The sequence below is a fragment of the Sorex araneus genome, chromosome 5 (assembly GCF_027595985.1).
Source record: "Sorex araneus isolate mSorAra2 chromosome 5, mSorAra2.pri, whole genome shotgun sequence".
Classification (NCBI taxonomy): Eukaryota; Metazoa; Chordata; class Mammalia; order Eulipotyphla; family Soricidae; genus Sorex; species Sorex araneus.
The window spans coordinates 57,402,169-57,418,445 of record NC_073306.1 but is presented as its reverse complement, the minus strand read 5'-3'; the positions used below and the strand labels follow the sequence as shown (position 1 = coordinate 57,418,445).

General features: G+C 52.0%; 1 protein-coding gene across 3 annotated transcripts in view; it reads left to right on the top strand.

The window, feature by feature from the left end:
- The window catches only part of FBLIM1 (filamin binding LIM protein 1), a 29,082-nt gene extending 24,448 nt beyond the window's left edge, over positions 1-4,634 (top strand). For all 3 annotated transcript variants that reach the window (XM_055139192.1, XM_055139191.1, XM_055139190.1), the window contains exon 9: positions 2,652-4,634. In XM_055139192.1, the coding sequence (XP_054995167.1) occupies positions 2,652-2,765 (114 nt within the window). In that variant the 3' untranslated portion in view covers positions 2,766-4,634. The remainder of the gene's footprint in view (positions 1-2,651) is intronic.
- Positions 4,635-16,277: the final 11,643 nt, after the last annotated feature.

Here is a 16,277-nt window from a genome sequence, read left to right as displayed (position 1 = left end):
GTTACTCCTGGCTTTGCACTCAGGAATTACTCCTGGCGGTGTTCAGGGGACCATATGGGATGCTGGGAATAGAACCTGGGTCGGCTGCGTGCAAGGCAAACGCCCTACCCGCTATACTACCGCTCCAGCCCCGGGGATAGTAGGTTTTGTTGTTTGGTTTGGTTTTGAGGCCACACCTGGCGGTACTCAGGTCATACTCCTGGCTTGGTGCTCAGGTATCATTCCTGGCTGCTCTTGGGGAAGCATATGGGAGTGCTGGGGACCAAACTCAGGCTGGCCACATGCAAGACAAGCGCACTACCAACTCTGCTGTGATCACTCTAGCTCTGGGGATAGTGGGTTTTAATTCATACACTTCTCTCAGACAGTTGAGCCTTGAACAAGGCAGGCCTCGAGGTACTGACACCCCAATTCTGCAAGTGAAAAATCTGCTTAACTTTTGACTCCTGGAAAATTGCCATTATCTTGCTCTCCACCAGAAACCATAAAATAGTAAACAGTAACACCTCCTCTATATGATATATACATATTATATGTTGTATCTTCTTTTTGTGTGTGGCATTAAGGATCAAATGCAAGGCCTTATGTATATATATGTATATGTATATGTATATGTAGAACTATACATATACATATAGAGCTATAGTATGCTCTATAGCTAATTTATATCCATTAATTATATTTATATTTAAAAAGTAAGCTAGAAAAATTAAATGTTATTAAGAAAACCAAACCACTTATGGCTCAAGTGGTAGAGCTAACCTCAAACATGTTAGCATGTTAGTGCCAACCCCCCCCCCGCCCCAGTACAGAGCCAGGAGTAAGCCCTAAGCATAGGGGAGAGAGGGAGGGAGGGAGAGGGAGGGAGGGAGGGAAGGAAGGAAGGGAAGGAAGGGAGGGAGGAAGGAAGGAAGGAAGGAAGGAAGGAAGGAAGGAAGGAAGGAAGGAAGGAAGGAAGGAAGGAAGGAAGGAAGGAAGGAAGGAAGGAAGGAAGGAAGGAAGGAAGGAAGGAAGGAAGGAAGGAAGGAAGGAAGGAAGGCTGTTTTTTTGGTTATACCTGGCTATGTTCAGGACTTCCTCCTGGCTCTATTATAAAGAATCAAATGTGGGTAGGGCATTTGCCTTGCACGCGGCCGACCCGGGTTCAATTCCCAGCATCCCATATGGTCCCCTGAGTGGTTCCTGAGTGCAGAGCCAGGAGTAACCCCTGTGCATTGCCGGGTATGACCCAAAAAGCAAAAAAAAAAAGAATCACTCAGGATCAGACTAAGTCCAGTGACTTACCCGCTGCACAATCTCTCCAGCCCCAGAAAGAGGAAATTCTAAGGGAGCCAGAAGAGTACAGGGGCTCAGGTGCTTGTTTTGCATGCAGCTAACCATGTTTCATCCCTAGTGTAGGGTATGGTTCTCTGAGCACAGATGTAGGGGTGAGTCCTGGGGCAGTGAGGGGCGCCTCTCAATTCCCGCTTTTCCCAAAAAAAGAACAGTGAATGCGGAGGCCCCAGTCTCCCTTGTTCTGAAACCCTTTGGGATCTGAAAACTGGCCGTGACCAAGTGTGTGCCTATGCTGGAGCAGAAAAAGACCCCCTTAAGCTGGGGCGGCCTCACCTCCCTGGCCTCAGTTTCCCCTCTGTGAAATGAAGGGACAGGATGAGAGCAGGTGCCCACTGCCAGTGACCAGGCCCTGTCTCAGGAGGGCTGACTGCACAGGGGGCTCCTGCTTTGAGGGGTTTCATTCTACTCTCAGTCGGTTTTGCTGAGTTTTGTTGGTTGGTTGGTATTTTGGTTACACCCGGTGGTGCTCAGGGCTGACTTCTGACTCAGTGCTCTGTGCACCAGGAATCACTCCTGGTGGGGTTCAGGGGATCATATGGAGTTCTGGGGATTGAATCCGGGCTGGCCATGTTAAAGGCGTGCATACTGCCTCTCTGCTCTCTCTCCAGCCCATTTTTGCCCGTTTGGGGAAAACACTATCTTGTAGTGTTCTGGGGCTACTCCCTGCTCTGTGCTTGAGGGTCCCTCCTGGTGGTGCTCAGGGGACCATGTCCTGGGATTGAACCCAGGCCTCCTGCATGCAAAACAAGGGTCCACTTTCATCCTTCCTTTTTTATTTTGGGTCACACTCAGTGGTGCTCAGGGGTTACTCCTGGCTCTGCACTCGGGAATCACTCCTGGCAGTGCTCAGGGGATCATATGGGATGCCGGGCATTGAACCCAGGTCGGTCGCTTACAAGGCAAGTGCCCTACCCGCTATTGCTCTTTCTTTCAGTGTTTTTTGGATAATGGGCCACACCCCGTAGTCCTGGCTGCTGGGGAGGGACCCTGTCCACAAGGGCCACATCATCGGTGGTGCTTGGGCTGGCGGGCAGTGCTGGGAATCAAGCCCAGGACTTCGGTCCTTTCGTGCATGTGCACCACGGCGTGAGCTGTCCCCAGCCGGGCGGGGGGGGGGTGCTGAGACCCTGCTAGCCGTGCCCTCCGTCTTCCCCTCAGCTGCCTGCTGTCCCGCTCACACCCCCGCATCTTCCTGATGGAGCTCAGGGGTGTCGGGAGAGCGGGGACCCGGCATGGGCGCGGTCCTGTCCTCAGCGCAGACTGTCCGGCGAGGCCCGGCCGTCACGCTCGCGGTCACTCTCGCCTTGTCTCTGCAGGACTGCAGGGTGCTGCTGTCCATCGAGCCCACGGAGCAGGGCTGCTACCCGCTGAACAACCGTCTCTTCTGCAAGCCCTGCCACGTGAAGCGGAGTGCCGCCAGCTGCTGCTGAGAGCCCCCCGGCTCTCGGGGCCAAGGGCAGCCCCCAAGCCTGATGGTGGGCTCGGGGAGGGGCGGCCTCCCCTGACTCAGTTTCCCCTCTTGCCTTCCCTCTGGGCCACCCAGGAACCAGCTCATAGCTCTGCCCACCACAACCAGGTCCCAGGGGCTAAGCCTGCCTGGCCCCCGCCTCCCTTCACACTCCTGCTCTGCCTCTGCTCCCTGCTGGGTGCCGGACGGTCCCATGCCAGGAGCCTCATACCCAGGGTCCTCGTCTCTGAAGCTCTGGCCCCTCTGGATCACTGGCCTCGACCCGTTTTCCTGGGGTGAATTGGGCTAAACCAACCGAGGCCTTGCGTTGCTGCAGTGACACAGAGTGGCCAGCAGGGGGCGCTGAGACCAGTTCTCACAGAGCTGTTTGAGTAAAACTACAAGTCCCCCGTCAGAGTGCTTTAAAAAAAAAAAAAAAAAGAATACTGAGGTTTGGGTTTTGGGTCCCTAAGGCCTCACACATGCAAGGCAAATGCTCTGTCGCTGAGTCACTTCCCCAATCCAAATATTAAGGCTTCTTGTTTTGGGGTGTTTTTGTTTTTATTTGTTTGGTTTTTGTTTTGGGGTCACACCAAAAACAAACCCCTGGCTCTGTGCTCAGGGCTCACTCCTGGTGGTGCTCAGGGGACCATATATGGTGCTGAGGGTTGAACCGGGGTAAACCACATGCAAGACAAGTGCCTTAACCCCTGGACCAATCTCTCCGGCCCCCAAATATTAAGGTTGAAAGGGTAGGAAACTTTCTTTGGGCTTGCGGGCAATGGGACACCTCCCAGGAGTACCCGACGTGGCTGTTCAGATGGACACAGTTGTGGCCTGTGGCGGCCCGCGACAGACTGTCCACCTCGGAACATGGCACGTGATGTGGGGCCGGGAGAGGGTGGTGCTGACTCTGGAACTTCAGTGGACCTACTGCGTGCTGGGACCAACGTGCAGGAGTTCTGGGTGTTCTTGCTGCAGCCGTGAGTCCCCCACCACCACACTCGAGGATGGTGTGGGGTCCCCTTTGTTCCCCCAGCCCCGCTCTCCCCTCCCCCTCCCTAGAACCTCCAGTTCCTTGGACCCTCCAGCCCTGCAGCCTGTTAGCACTGCCTCCTCAAGGCTGCATTGTGTAGCCTTTTCTTCTGTCTTAAAGGAAACCACTTTCGGCCGAGCTGTGTGCAGTGAGTGAGGCCTGTGCCTTCCTCCCTGGGGTCACCCGGATGCCCACACGCTCCTGTGGGTGTCGGGGGGCCAGGCGCCAGGAATGTTTGGCACCTGAAATGGTGCTGGGGCCAACGCCGTGAGGCTCAGGCCTGGCCTGGCTGACGCCAGCAGGACCACACTCCCCCCGCAGGTCTTCGGGTACTGAACCTGGCTCTCCTGCACTGCAGCCCTCTGGGCTCTTTCCTCGACCTACGCACTTGTAGAGCCCCTGGAGTGGCTTCAGAGCCGCTTCTTTTTTTTTTTTTCTTTTTGGGTCACACCCGGTGATACACAGGGGTTACTCCTGGGTTTGCACTCAGGAATTACTCCTGGCGGTGCTCGGGGGACCATAGGGGATGCTGGGAATCGAACCCGGGTCGGCCACATGCAAGGCAAATGCCCTCCCCGTTGTGCTATTGCCCCCACAGCTGCTTCTTGTCCGAAGCCCTGAGCCGCGTGTCCCTACGCCCAGCGTTCACACGCCACCTCCGCGCTGTCCCCTCACCACAGACTGCCTGTGCTCGTGCTTCCTCCCGGGGTCCTTCAGTGCACTTGTACTCCCAGCGCTAGTGTCCTGTGAAGCATTACACACCTGCAGCCACGCGCCGATGTGCTCGTCGTGGTTTCCCTGTGGCACATGAAAGTAAACGCGACACTGTTTGAAGTCCTCGTGTCTTGTCTGTAGTCTTTCCCTGGCCAACGCCGGCCCTAGGTGCTTCTTTGGGGGAATGTTGGCTGGACAGCACAGGAGTCTCTGACCCCACAAACACACACACACACACACACACGGCTCAACTCAGCACGTCAAAGTCTCATACCCAGCTGTGAAGACTTGTACCCGCCAACTCACAGGGCCATCTGCAAAGGGGTGTGCAACAACCTCTGGGACCTCAGCCCTCTGAGGAGAATCCACCTGGGCTCTACCTTCTGCACCCCGCGAACGCATCCATCACCCAGTTTGGCTCATAGCCCACAGCCAGGTTGGGTGAATTCACCCCACACAGAGGGGTGCATGGCGGGTCAGGACTTTGCTATGCAGTAGCGTGGACGAAGCATGAGTCCTCTGAGCCTTGACTTCCCCCCTGTAAAATGGGAGCAGTCCCTTGTCCTCGACCACCGGTTCACAAATCTGCCTCAGTGTAAGGGAGTTCAGAACTGCCCTTATGGAGGCTCATGATGGTGAGAGGAGAGAAGTGTGGGGCTGGTGAGATTCTGAAAAGCTTGTGAGTCTCCTGCTCCTGCTGTCCCGAGTGCCTCAGGTGGGGTTTCTTCATATGGGAAGGGGGCTCCCACATGATGCTCATGAGGCCCAGGGGTCCCTCCTGCTGATTCTCAGCCACCCAAACCAGAGCTCATTGCCAAGACCTGAGGGTGTGGTGCTGGGGCCTCCTGGCTGTGCCCTGCAGTGCTCAGGGCCTTCAGAGCTGCCCCTGGTGATGCTCCGGGAACCGTGGGGTGCCAGGGATCCAACTGGGGTTGGCCACTGCCAGGCTTTATCCCTGAACCCATCTCTCCATCCCCCAACGTTGACTTTTTATGCATGTTCTTCCCCGGGGAGCCATGTGACATGAGGCACACAGGGGTTTTTTTGGTTTTGCTTTGTTTTGTTTTTGGTCACACCTGGTGATGCACAGGGGTTACTCCTGACTGCACTCAGGAATTACTCCTGGTGGGAGGCACACAGAGAATCTCTTGTCCCCGCGCCTGGCCGTCTTCACCGGGGCCCCTCAGAGGGGGTGAGTTTCCCTCCCCACCACGAGCAGAGCCCCCGAAGCCAAAGACCTCCGGAGCCCAGCCAGAGCCATACTCAAGGCCCCTCTCCACACGTTCAGACGAGCCTCATACATGAAGGAACCAGCAGAGAAACCCAGGTGTGTGCGACCCGGGGCTGAGATCTCCAAGGCTGCTCAGATCGGGACGGGGCCTCTTCCGCTCAGATCCCCCATTTTCCAGTAGCTAGGCAGTCACACCCAGGGACTGCCTCCCCCATGCCCCCCGCACCATGTAATCCCACCAATGGCCAACATCCAGAGACTATAAAACCAAGCTCCTGGAAGCACGTGGCCTAGTTCCTAGTTCTCTCTCTGGGAGAATTTGCCAAGCTACCGAGACTTTCCTGCCCCCATGGCAGAGCCTGGCAAACTCCCCGTGGAGTATTCATATGCCAAAACCAGTAACAATGATGGGTCTCATTCCCCTGACCCTGAAAAAGTCTCCAATGCGGCACCATTGGGAAGTAAAGAGAGGTTTATAGAATCTCAGGGCTAGGACGAATGGAGATATTACTGAGACCACTCGACAAATTCAACAATCAACGGGATGATGATGATGATGATGATGATGATGATGATGATGATGATGATGATGATGGGAGGCACACAGGTTTTTATGGTATTTTGGGAACTCAGAAGTTAGATCGGTGTCAAGAGAATTGGGAGAGTTCAGGAAATTGGGAGAGTTCAGGAAATTACCCCAGATGTATGCAAAGGAGCATGGATGAGTTTAACTAAGAAACTTAGTTTTTGTTTGTTGTTTGATGGGATGGGGGCAACAGCTGGTAATGCTCAGGGCTCACTCCTGGCTCTGTGCTCAGGGATCACTTCTGGTGAAGCTCAGGGGATCATATGTGGTGCCAGTGATATCAAACCCAGATTGGCCACAGGCAAGGCAAACACCCTTCCCGCTGTACTATCACACCAGCCCCAAGAAGCTTAACTCATTTCTCTAATGTGAGCCTATTCCCGTAGTTGGCCAGGGCTCACAGGACAGGGGCTACTGGTCATTTTTGCGACACAGTTCACGTGTGACTGGAATTAGCAGCTGGGAGACTAGAGCCAGGGCAGCTCCTGGCCCTCACAGTCTCTTATTACCACACTCCATTTGCTTTCGTAAAAATGAAACCTTGCTGTGATTCCTCATGTCCCTGCTTGCTGGTTCCGGTTGGTTGGTTGGTCGTGTTTTGAACGGTTTGAAGAGATGTAACTCTAGGGAGCAATTCTAGGGGGTGATATTTTCTTCAGAGTTTCAGGTTTCTGTCACTTCAGAAGGGGTCACTTACAGGGACATTTCTGCTGAGTGTAATAAGCCAGTCAAAGGGTGAAAAACAAGGGGCTGGAGCGATAGCACAGTGGGTAGGGCGTTTGCCTTGCAAACGGCTGACCCGGGTTCGATTCCCAGAATCCCATATGGTTCCCTGAGCACCGTCAGGAGTAATTCCTGAGTACAGAGCCAGGAGTGACCCCTGAGCATTGCCGGGTGTGACCCAAAAAGCAAAAAACCAAAACAAACATTGTAAAACAGGCTGGAGCAATAGTGCACAGGGTAGGACACTTGCCTTCCACACAGCCAGCCCGGGTTTGTTCCCTGTCACCTCACATGGTCCTCCCCAGCCCCTCCAGGAGTGATCCCTGAGCACAGAGTGGGGAGTAAGCCCTGAGCACCTGTGATCCACCCCTCACCCCCTAAAAAAGAAGGACAAATGCAGGTGCTGGAGTGATAGCTCAGGGTTGAACACAGGCTTTTGTCTTTGTTGTTTTGGGGACACCCTCGGCAGTGCTCAGGGTTTACTTGTGGCTCTGTGCTCAGGGATCGTCCCTGGTGGGGTGTTGGAGACATTGTACTGCAGACAGGAATATTTTCCCTTTTTCAGCTGCCTTCTGGAAATAATTTCAGAGGCAGTTTTCCTTTTCTCACAAAAGCCTGGCTGGTCTTTGACATGCAGATCTTAGGTGCTAGCCAGGCCTGACTTGACATTGTAGATTCCAGGCTCTGGCCCAGCCTAGTCTTTGTGATGTAGATTTCAGGTGCTGCCTAGTTTGTAATTGACATGTAGATTTCTTGTGGCAGCCCAGCCCGGTCTTTGGGATGTAAATCCGAGTGCTTTCAGCCCAAAGAAGGCTTCCGTTTTGGTTTTGTATCTTCTGGGGGGGGGGGGCGGAAGGGGGGGCGGCTTAGACTACTGGCCTGCAGATACAAGAGAATAATGTTGACTCAATGTTCTTCCTGTAACATCTTTTGGTGCCTTTGGTGATGTCAATGTATTGCACCCTTTGGAAGTGCCATGATCAATAAAAGGGGTTCGGAGAGAAGGAAGGGTGGTGGAGAGTGTATTCAGGGAAGATCGGAATAAACTGCAAGTGAGACCAACCATCTTGGCTCCGTCCCTTCCCTCGCCCGCGTCTTTCTTTTTATTTTTGTGTTTTTACACAGTGGGGTATAGGAGACAGTATGCAGTTCTGGATCAAACTGGTTTCAGCTACATACAAAGCAAGTGCCCTACCCCTGGTATAGTCTCCCTGGCTCCTGAGTACATATTTTGCATGTAGGAGGCCCAGGCTTGACCCTCAGCACTGCATGTTCCCCAAGCACGCCGGGGAGGAACCCCAGAGCAGAGAACCAGTACTACTCCCTTGGGTGTGCCCCTTCAGCTTAAAAAAGAAAGTTGATCCCTACTTTATGCTGAGGTACTTAGAGTTGTCAAACTCAGATTCAAAGTACAATGGATGTTGGGGTGGACTTGGGGTGGGGAAGGGAGCTGTTTGGTGGGTACCAGGATCCCCGGTGGCATTGTGGGAAGAGGCCTAGAGGTGAATGAGGGAGACAGTCACATGGAAGTGCAAATGCAATGACAATCATTTAAGAATGGTTATGTGGGGGGCTGGAGTGATAGCACAGCGGGGAGGGGGGGAGGGCGTTTGCCTTGCATGCAGCTAACCCAGGTTCGATTCCCAGCATCCCATATGGTCCCCCGAGCACCACCAGGAGTAATTCCTGAGTGCATGAGCCAGGAGTAATCCCTGAGCATTGCCGGGTGTGACCCAAAAAGAGAAAAAAAAGAAAATATATTCTACTTTTGGGGCTGGAGTGCTAGCACAGCGGGTAGGGTGTTTGCCTTGCACGCGGCTGACCCAGGTTCGATTCTCAGCATCCCATATGGTCCCCTGAGCACTGCCAGGGGTGATTCCTGAGTGCAGAGCCAGGAGTAAGCCTTGTGCATAGCCAGGTGTGACCCAAAAATAGAAAAAAAAAAGGTTATGTGGGCGTAATTTTATATTTATTCGATCAGCTACAGGGAGTGGGGCGAGAGTCCCTGCCTGTGATAAGGGACAGGTCACCGGGCTAGTGTCCCAACCATACTACCATAGTGCGTGCATGCGTGCGTGCGTGCGTGCGTGCGTGTGTGTGTGAAGCAAGGTGTTTTTTATTTCTTTTTTGGGTCACACCCAACGATGCACAGGGGTTACTCCTGGCTCTGCACTCAGGAATTACTTCTGGAGGTGCTCAGGGGACCATATGGAATGCTGGGAACCGAAGCAGGGACGGCCGCGTGCAAGGCAAACGCCCTACCCGCTGTGCTATTGCTCCAACCCCAAAGCAAGGTAGTTTTTATTGAAACCTATTCAGAAAGATCTGATGGAAGAGAGAGAGGGAGAAGTACAGATTCTAGAAAGAACGTAGGTTTCTCCAAAGTGAAGAAGTGAAGGAACATGGAGACAAACAAGTGAGGTAAGTGTTCAAGGGAGAACAGAGACTTGAAGAGCAAACCCACCCTGCCCTCCGTGGGCACAAACCTCAGGAGACGCTGCAGTGGGCCCTGGGCTTCCTGGAGGCAGATGTTGAGCATGACCACCAGAGGGCAGCATGGGCTCATGAGCGGGAGCCCCGGTGCCCAGCTCTCAGCTCCTCCAGGTGCAAGACTGGAAGTCATGCCTGCCTTTTTGCTAGAGTTGCAGCGAGGATGAGAAAAATTAATAAATTTGCAACTAGAAAGTGAGCAAAGTGGCTGTGGAATCCATGTCCCTGAAATATGGTCCCAGGCAGACACCCCTGCAAGCGGAGATTCAGGAATCTGGGCTTGGGAAGTTAAGACTGAAGACAATTTGGGGGAAACTGAACCTTTCTACCTATTATCCACCTCTCCAGGGCCTCCCATACCTGAGGCCACACCCAGGTGATCCGATGTGACCTGCTAGCACCCCTCCAGGGCACCAAACAGGGTGGTGGAGAAGTGACTTCATGGACAGCAGAGATATGGGGGGTGGGGGTGGGGCGGGTGAACTGAAATCCTAGTGACCACAAGGCGTTTCCAGGAAATGCCTTGCCCCTCACCGCCCCACCCCCCCAACACACACACACACACCATGAAAAAGAAGGGGAGGAAAAGTCACTTGTCTTGCACTGGCCTGCTTGGATCCTGGCACCTATGTGGTCCCCTGAGCACTGAACAACCTGGGTATGGTCCATAGCCCCCTCCTAAATGCTTTGGTTGATTTTGTTGTTGTTTTACATTTTTTTGTTGTTTGGGCAACTTTACTGGGGGGGCAGGTGGTGCTAGGGATGAAACTCAAAGCTCCCACATTCTAGACACATGCTCCAAGCTACTAAGCCGTCTCCCGGGCTCCAGTCTTAGCTTTTAGGATTGGAGATAGCACAGGAGTGAATAAGGTGGTTCCCCTGCATGCGGCCGACCCCCAGTACCTCAGGCATGACTCCTGCACACAAAGTCAGGAACAAACCCCCGAGCACCATCAGTTATGGCCCCAAGACTCAAAAACAAAGACATATTTCTTGGGCTACAGATGTGGCTCCCTGCTGGAGCCCTTGCCCTACATTTGTGAGACCCTGACACTGGAAATTCAGTAAGCACTGTAGCATTGTCGTCCCGTTGTTCATCAATTTGGATTTGCTCGAGTGGGCACCAGTAACGTCTCCATTGTGAGACTTGTTGTTACTGTTTTTGGCATATCGAGTATGCCACGGGGAGCTTGCCAGGCTCTACCATGCGGGTGGGATATTCTAGGTAGCTTGCTGGGCTCTCTGGGAGGGGCAGAGGAATCAAACCCAAGTTGGAAATTCAGTAAATAAAGTAAAATAGAGCAGTTCTCATTTGGAAAGTAAGTAGTTATTCATAAATCACAAAATCTATGGAGTCAGGACTGTTTGTACCAATTCAAGGACAAGGAATTTGCACATCAGAAAGAGAGTGTAGTAAAGTGAAATTTATTAGTTACACGGGGGGGGGGGGCTTAGGGTGGGGGGGCTAGGGGCGTGGGGGGGTTTGGGGTGTGAGAGGGCGGGGTGGAGCTATACTGGGATTCTTGGTGGTGGAATATGAGCACTGGTGAAGGGATGGGTATTCGAGCATTGTATAACTGAGATTTAAACCTGAAAACTTTGTAACTTTCCACATGGTGACTCAATAAAAAATTTAAAAAAAAAAAAAAAAGAAGAAAGAGAGTGTAGCTGCAGACCCAGGGTATAGATACCCAGGTCACATGGTAGGGGGCCTGAGAGTTGGTAGAGTGGGAAGGAACATGCCTTGTATGTGGCCAACCCGGGTTTGGTCCCCGCACCCCATATGGTTCCCCACGCCCCTCTAGAAGTGATCCCTGAGTACAGAGACAAGAGTAAGTCCTCAGTACTGCTGGGTTTGCCATGTGCCTCCCCCCTCAGTCCCCCATGAAAAAAATGTTCTGGAATGTTCCCAAAGAATAAGAGGATATCAAAGTTCAGCTGTCTTGTTTGAGTCTGCTGATTTGAAGCCTGCAGACCTCTTGCAATGAGACATGATTTCCCGGATTCAGTCAGGAAGGACCCTGTGTTCACAGTGCGTGAATCATACCCATCTGAAGTAAACTACACACCATCTACACTCGCACACTAGGGAATGAGATTCCAGCCTCCCTCCCCTTGCATTTGAGCTATTTTACTTCTCTACTTTGTGGTTATCTGATCCGTTCCTCCTCTCTGCTGGAGGCTCCCTCTCCTTTCAGTGGAAAATCCAGTTTCGCCTCTTGCTTCTGTGTATTTCATTCCATATTCTTGAGTGTTCTGTTGCCTTTTGAGCCCCTTACAACACCCACCTAGTGCATTTAGGAGTTAGACACAATGATTAACACTCATTTGTGTGTTATATAAAATCATATAAAATGATTAACATTCATTTTATATCTGTATGAGAGTTACAATTTTCCCTTCTTTGTTGTTTGGGGGCTACACCTAGCTTGGTGCCAGGGGTGCCGTGAGGTGGTGGGGCTCGAGCCTGGAGATCCCCCCTGCACAGCCTGTGCTCCAGCCCCTGGAGCTGTCTCTTCTGGGTTGACTCCTGGCTCTGTGCTCCAGGATCACCGCTGACAGGCTCAGGGGACTGAACCTGGGTGGACCATATTCAAAGCAAGTGCTCTACTCCAGCCCATTTTACCCTTCTTCAGGGCACATGCTTTGCATTCAGGAAGCCCAGGTTCCATCCAGGGCTTGATCCCAGGCACACATGACTCCCTGATTATGGAGCTGGGAATAACCATTAAGAAACCCTGGATGTCACAATCACCCTCCCCCCACCACCACCCACAGGAAAAAAAAAGGAATGCCCTGAAAACAAACCTAAATGTCCCCTGTTTTTTTTTGGGGGGATCACACCCAGCGATGCTCGGGGTTACTCCTGGCTTTGCACTCAGGAATTACTCTTGGCAGTGCTTGGGGGACCATATGGGATGCCGGGGATTGAACCCAGGTCGGCCAAGTGCAAGGCAAACGCCCTACCCGCTGTGCTATCGCTCCGGCCCCTAAATGTCCCCTGGTTTGAAGGAACCAAAATACCTCATGAAGAAAGTGCTAAGAGTGCCGGGAATCAAACCCAAGTTGTTTGTGTGCAAATAATCTCTGGAGTCAGGACTGTTTGTGCACCAATTCAGGGACAAGGAATTTGCATATCAGAGAGTGTGTAGCTGCAGACCCAGGGCACAAATGCCCAGGTCACGTGGCAGGGGGCCTGAGAGAGAGTACAAAGGAAGGAACATGCCTTGTATGTGGCCAACCCAGGTTTGATGTGGCCCATCTCACTCCCCATGAAAAGAATTCAGCAGCAGCAGGCCAGGCCTTGCACCCCAGGAGTCTACGTGCATGGGGTTGGGGGGAGGGTCTTGGGGGGGGTCAGAGGGAACAAGGTCTTGGCAGGCCCTGCAGGTCTCCCCCAGCTACTTGACCTTGAGTCACAGCCTTGTTTCTTGAGGCATGTGGATAAGGGCAGAGGAGACAGACTTGGATTTCCGAGTTCTTGTCTGGGGTGCGGCAGGAGTGTGAGGGGTGACTGATTATCCCTGACAGGAAGAGGGGTTTGGGCAGGCAGGGTTAAGCAGCTTGCCGGGTGGGCCCCGCCCTGGAAGGGCAGGTGTAGAACCTGAGCGAGGCCTGCCCGACTAGAGGCTCCTGCTGGGACCTGCCTGGCCTCCAGCTGGCCACTAGAAGGGTTACAGCGGGGCCCTGCACAGGTGCCTGGCCCTGTCCCAGAGAGCCCGGGGCCCCTGCACTGTCCCAGCAGGCAGGTGAGGACACAGGCCCAGAGACAAGCTGTGACCCGCCTAAAGCATGTGGCCACCCCAGAGATTCTGTTCAAGAGTTTCAGCCTCCATTCCAGGACACAGGGCCCCAGGGCTCCTCCAAGACACTCCTTTTTTTTTTTTTCTTTTTGGGTCACACCTGGCGATGCTCAGGGGTTACTCCCTGGCCCTGCACTCAGCAATTACTCCTGGCTGTGCTCGAGGGACCATATGGGATGCTGGGATTAGAACCCAGGTCGGCCACCGTGCAAAGCAAATGCCCCACCGGCTGTGCTATCGCTCCCAGCCCCACACTCCTTAACAAAGAACTCCAGCGGAGCTGCAGAGTGGGGACAGGGGTTAAGGTATCTGTTTTGCATGCAGAGGACACTGCCTTTGGTCCACTGAGCACCACTCGGGATGATCCCCAAGCTCAGAGCCAGGAGTAAGCCCCCAGCACCACTGGGTATGGTCCAATCTCCCCCCTTAAACAAACAAACAAGAACAACAGCAACGAAACCTGGGGAGAGAGTTCAAAGGGTCGAGCATATGCTTTGAATATAAAAAAATCCAGGTTGGGGGCTGGAGTGATAGCACAGCAGGTAGGGCCGTTTGCCTTGCACGTGGCTGACCCGGGTTTCCATTCCCAGCATCCCCTATGATCCCCCGAGCACCGCCAGGAGTAATTCCTGAGTGCAAAGTCAGAAGTCTCCCCTGAGCATTTCCAGGTGTGAACCCAAAAAGAAAAAAAAAATAATAATAAGCCAGAGTGGGTTGGAGAGATAGTACAGTGGTTAGGTGCTTGCCTTGCACACAGCCAATCCAAGTTCAATCCCTGGCATCTGATATGATCTCTTGCACCCGTGAGGAGTGACTCCTGAGTGCAGAGCCAGGAGTAAGCCCTGGTGCATCGCCAAGTGTGACCCAAAAAGAAAAAAAAAAATACAAAATTGGATCACCAGCACTGCATGGACCCTAAGGTGTAGCAGGAGTGGCCAAGAACAAAGCAGAGAGGAAGAGAGATGGGGGGAAATGAAGGAAAGGAAAAAATGAAGAAAGGAAGGAAGAAGGGAAGAAAGAAAGAAAGAAAGAAAGAAAGAAGAAAGAAAGAAAGAAAGAAAGAAAGAAAGAAAGAAAAGGAAAGAAAGAAAGGAAGGAAGGAAGGAAGGAAGAAGGAAAGAAGGGAAGGAAGAAAAAGGAAGGAAGGGAAGAAGGAAGGAAGGAAGAAAGAAAGAAAGGAAGAAAGAAGAAAGAAGGGAAGGAAGAAAGGAAGGAAGGGAAGAAGGGAAGGAAGGAAGAAAGAAAGGAAGGAAGAAAGGAAGGAAGGAAAGAAGGAAGAAAGAAAGAAAAGAAAGAAAGAAAGAAAGAAAGAAAGAAAGAAAGAAAGAAAGAAAGAAGAAAGAAAGAAAGAAAGAAAGAAAGAAAAAGAAAGGAAAGAAAGAGAAAGAAAGGAAGAAAGAGAAAGGAAGAAAGAAAGGAAGAAAGAAAGAAAGAAAGAAAGAAAGAAAGAAAGAAAGAAAGAAAGAAAGAAAGAAAGAAAGAAAGAAAGAAAGAAAGGAAAGAAGGAAAGAAAGAGAAAGAAAGGAAAAAAAGAAAAGAAGGAAGAGAAAGAGAAAGAAAGAAAGAAAGAAAGAAAGAAAGAAAGAAAGAAAGAAAGAAAGAAAGAAAGAAAGAGAAAGGAAAGAAAGAATGAAAGAAAGAAAGAAAGAAAGAAAGAAAGAAAGAAAGAAAGAAAGAAAGAAAGAAAGAAAGAAAGAAAGAAAGAAAGAAAGAACAGAAGGAAAGAAAGAAGGAAGGAGGGGAGAGGGAGGCTGACTGGGTTCCCAGAGGATGGTGATGTCAGCAGAATTCACTGCAGTGTTGTTTTGTGGCAGGTAGAGGTCCACATTCTTGCTCTCATTTGCCGGCACTCCTGCCCTGAAGCCATCACCCACAGTGCTCTGCTGGGGCTGGGGTAGGTGTGCCCCTCAGTGCCGCTGAGCTGTCCTTTCATCCGTGCTTTCTCCCCTGCCCGTGTGGCCAGGGAGAGTCACTCGCCTCTGAATCTTCAACTATAAAACAGAGAGGATCCCACTTTCGTCATCATCATAAGGGAGCTGAATAACAGATGACTGGGTGCTGTGTGGTTTCCTGGACTGGATTCTCAAACGGAACAAGGACATGTGTGGAAAAACCGTGATGTGAATTCCAGTCTGGAGTTTAAGGACTAGCCATGCATCAGTTTGGTTTCTCTGTTTTGCAAATATCTGTAGGTGCCGCTGATGGTGAACACAGGGAAGCTGGTGAAGGGGCATGGAACTCCGTGTGAACTTTGCTGCATTTGGGCTAATCAAACCCCCACAAAGTCTGTTATTAAAACAAGTGAAAGGCTGGGGGGCCAGAGAAATAGTAGCACATGGCAGACCCAGGTTCAATCACCCAGCATCCCATATGGTCCCCTGAGTACCACCAGAAGTAATTCCTGAGTGCAGAGCCAAGAGTAACCCCTGAGTGGTTACTGGGTGTGACCCAAAAAAGCCAAAAACCAAAAACCTCAAATGAAGGGAGGGCTGGACACTAGTGCACTGGATAGGGCATTTATTTGTCTTACACAGGACTGACTATGACATATGGTCCCCCTGGCACCACCAGGAGTCATCCTTGAGTACAGAGCCAGGGATAAAGCCTTAATCACTGTTGGGGTGTGCCCCCAAATAAATGAATGAATACATAAATAAATGAATAAGACAAGTGAAGGGATAAAGGGGAAAGCAGTGAGGAACATTGTGCCTGCCCCTTGATCACGGGTGGACCCTCACAATCTGCAAATGGGGATGTGGCTGGGGCTGGATCGATAGTACAGCGGGTAGAGCGTTTGCCTTGCACACAGCCGACCGGGGTTCGATTCTCAGCATCCCATAGGGTCCCCTGAGCAACCGCCAGGAGTGATTCCTGAGTGCAGAGCCAGGAGCAACCCCTATGCATTGCCAGGT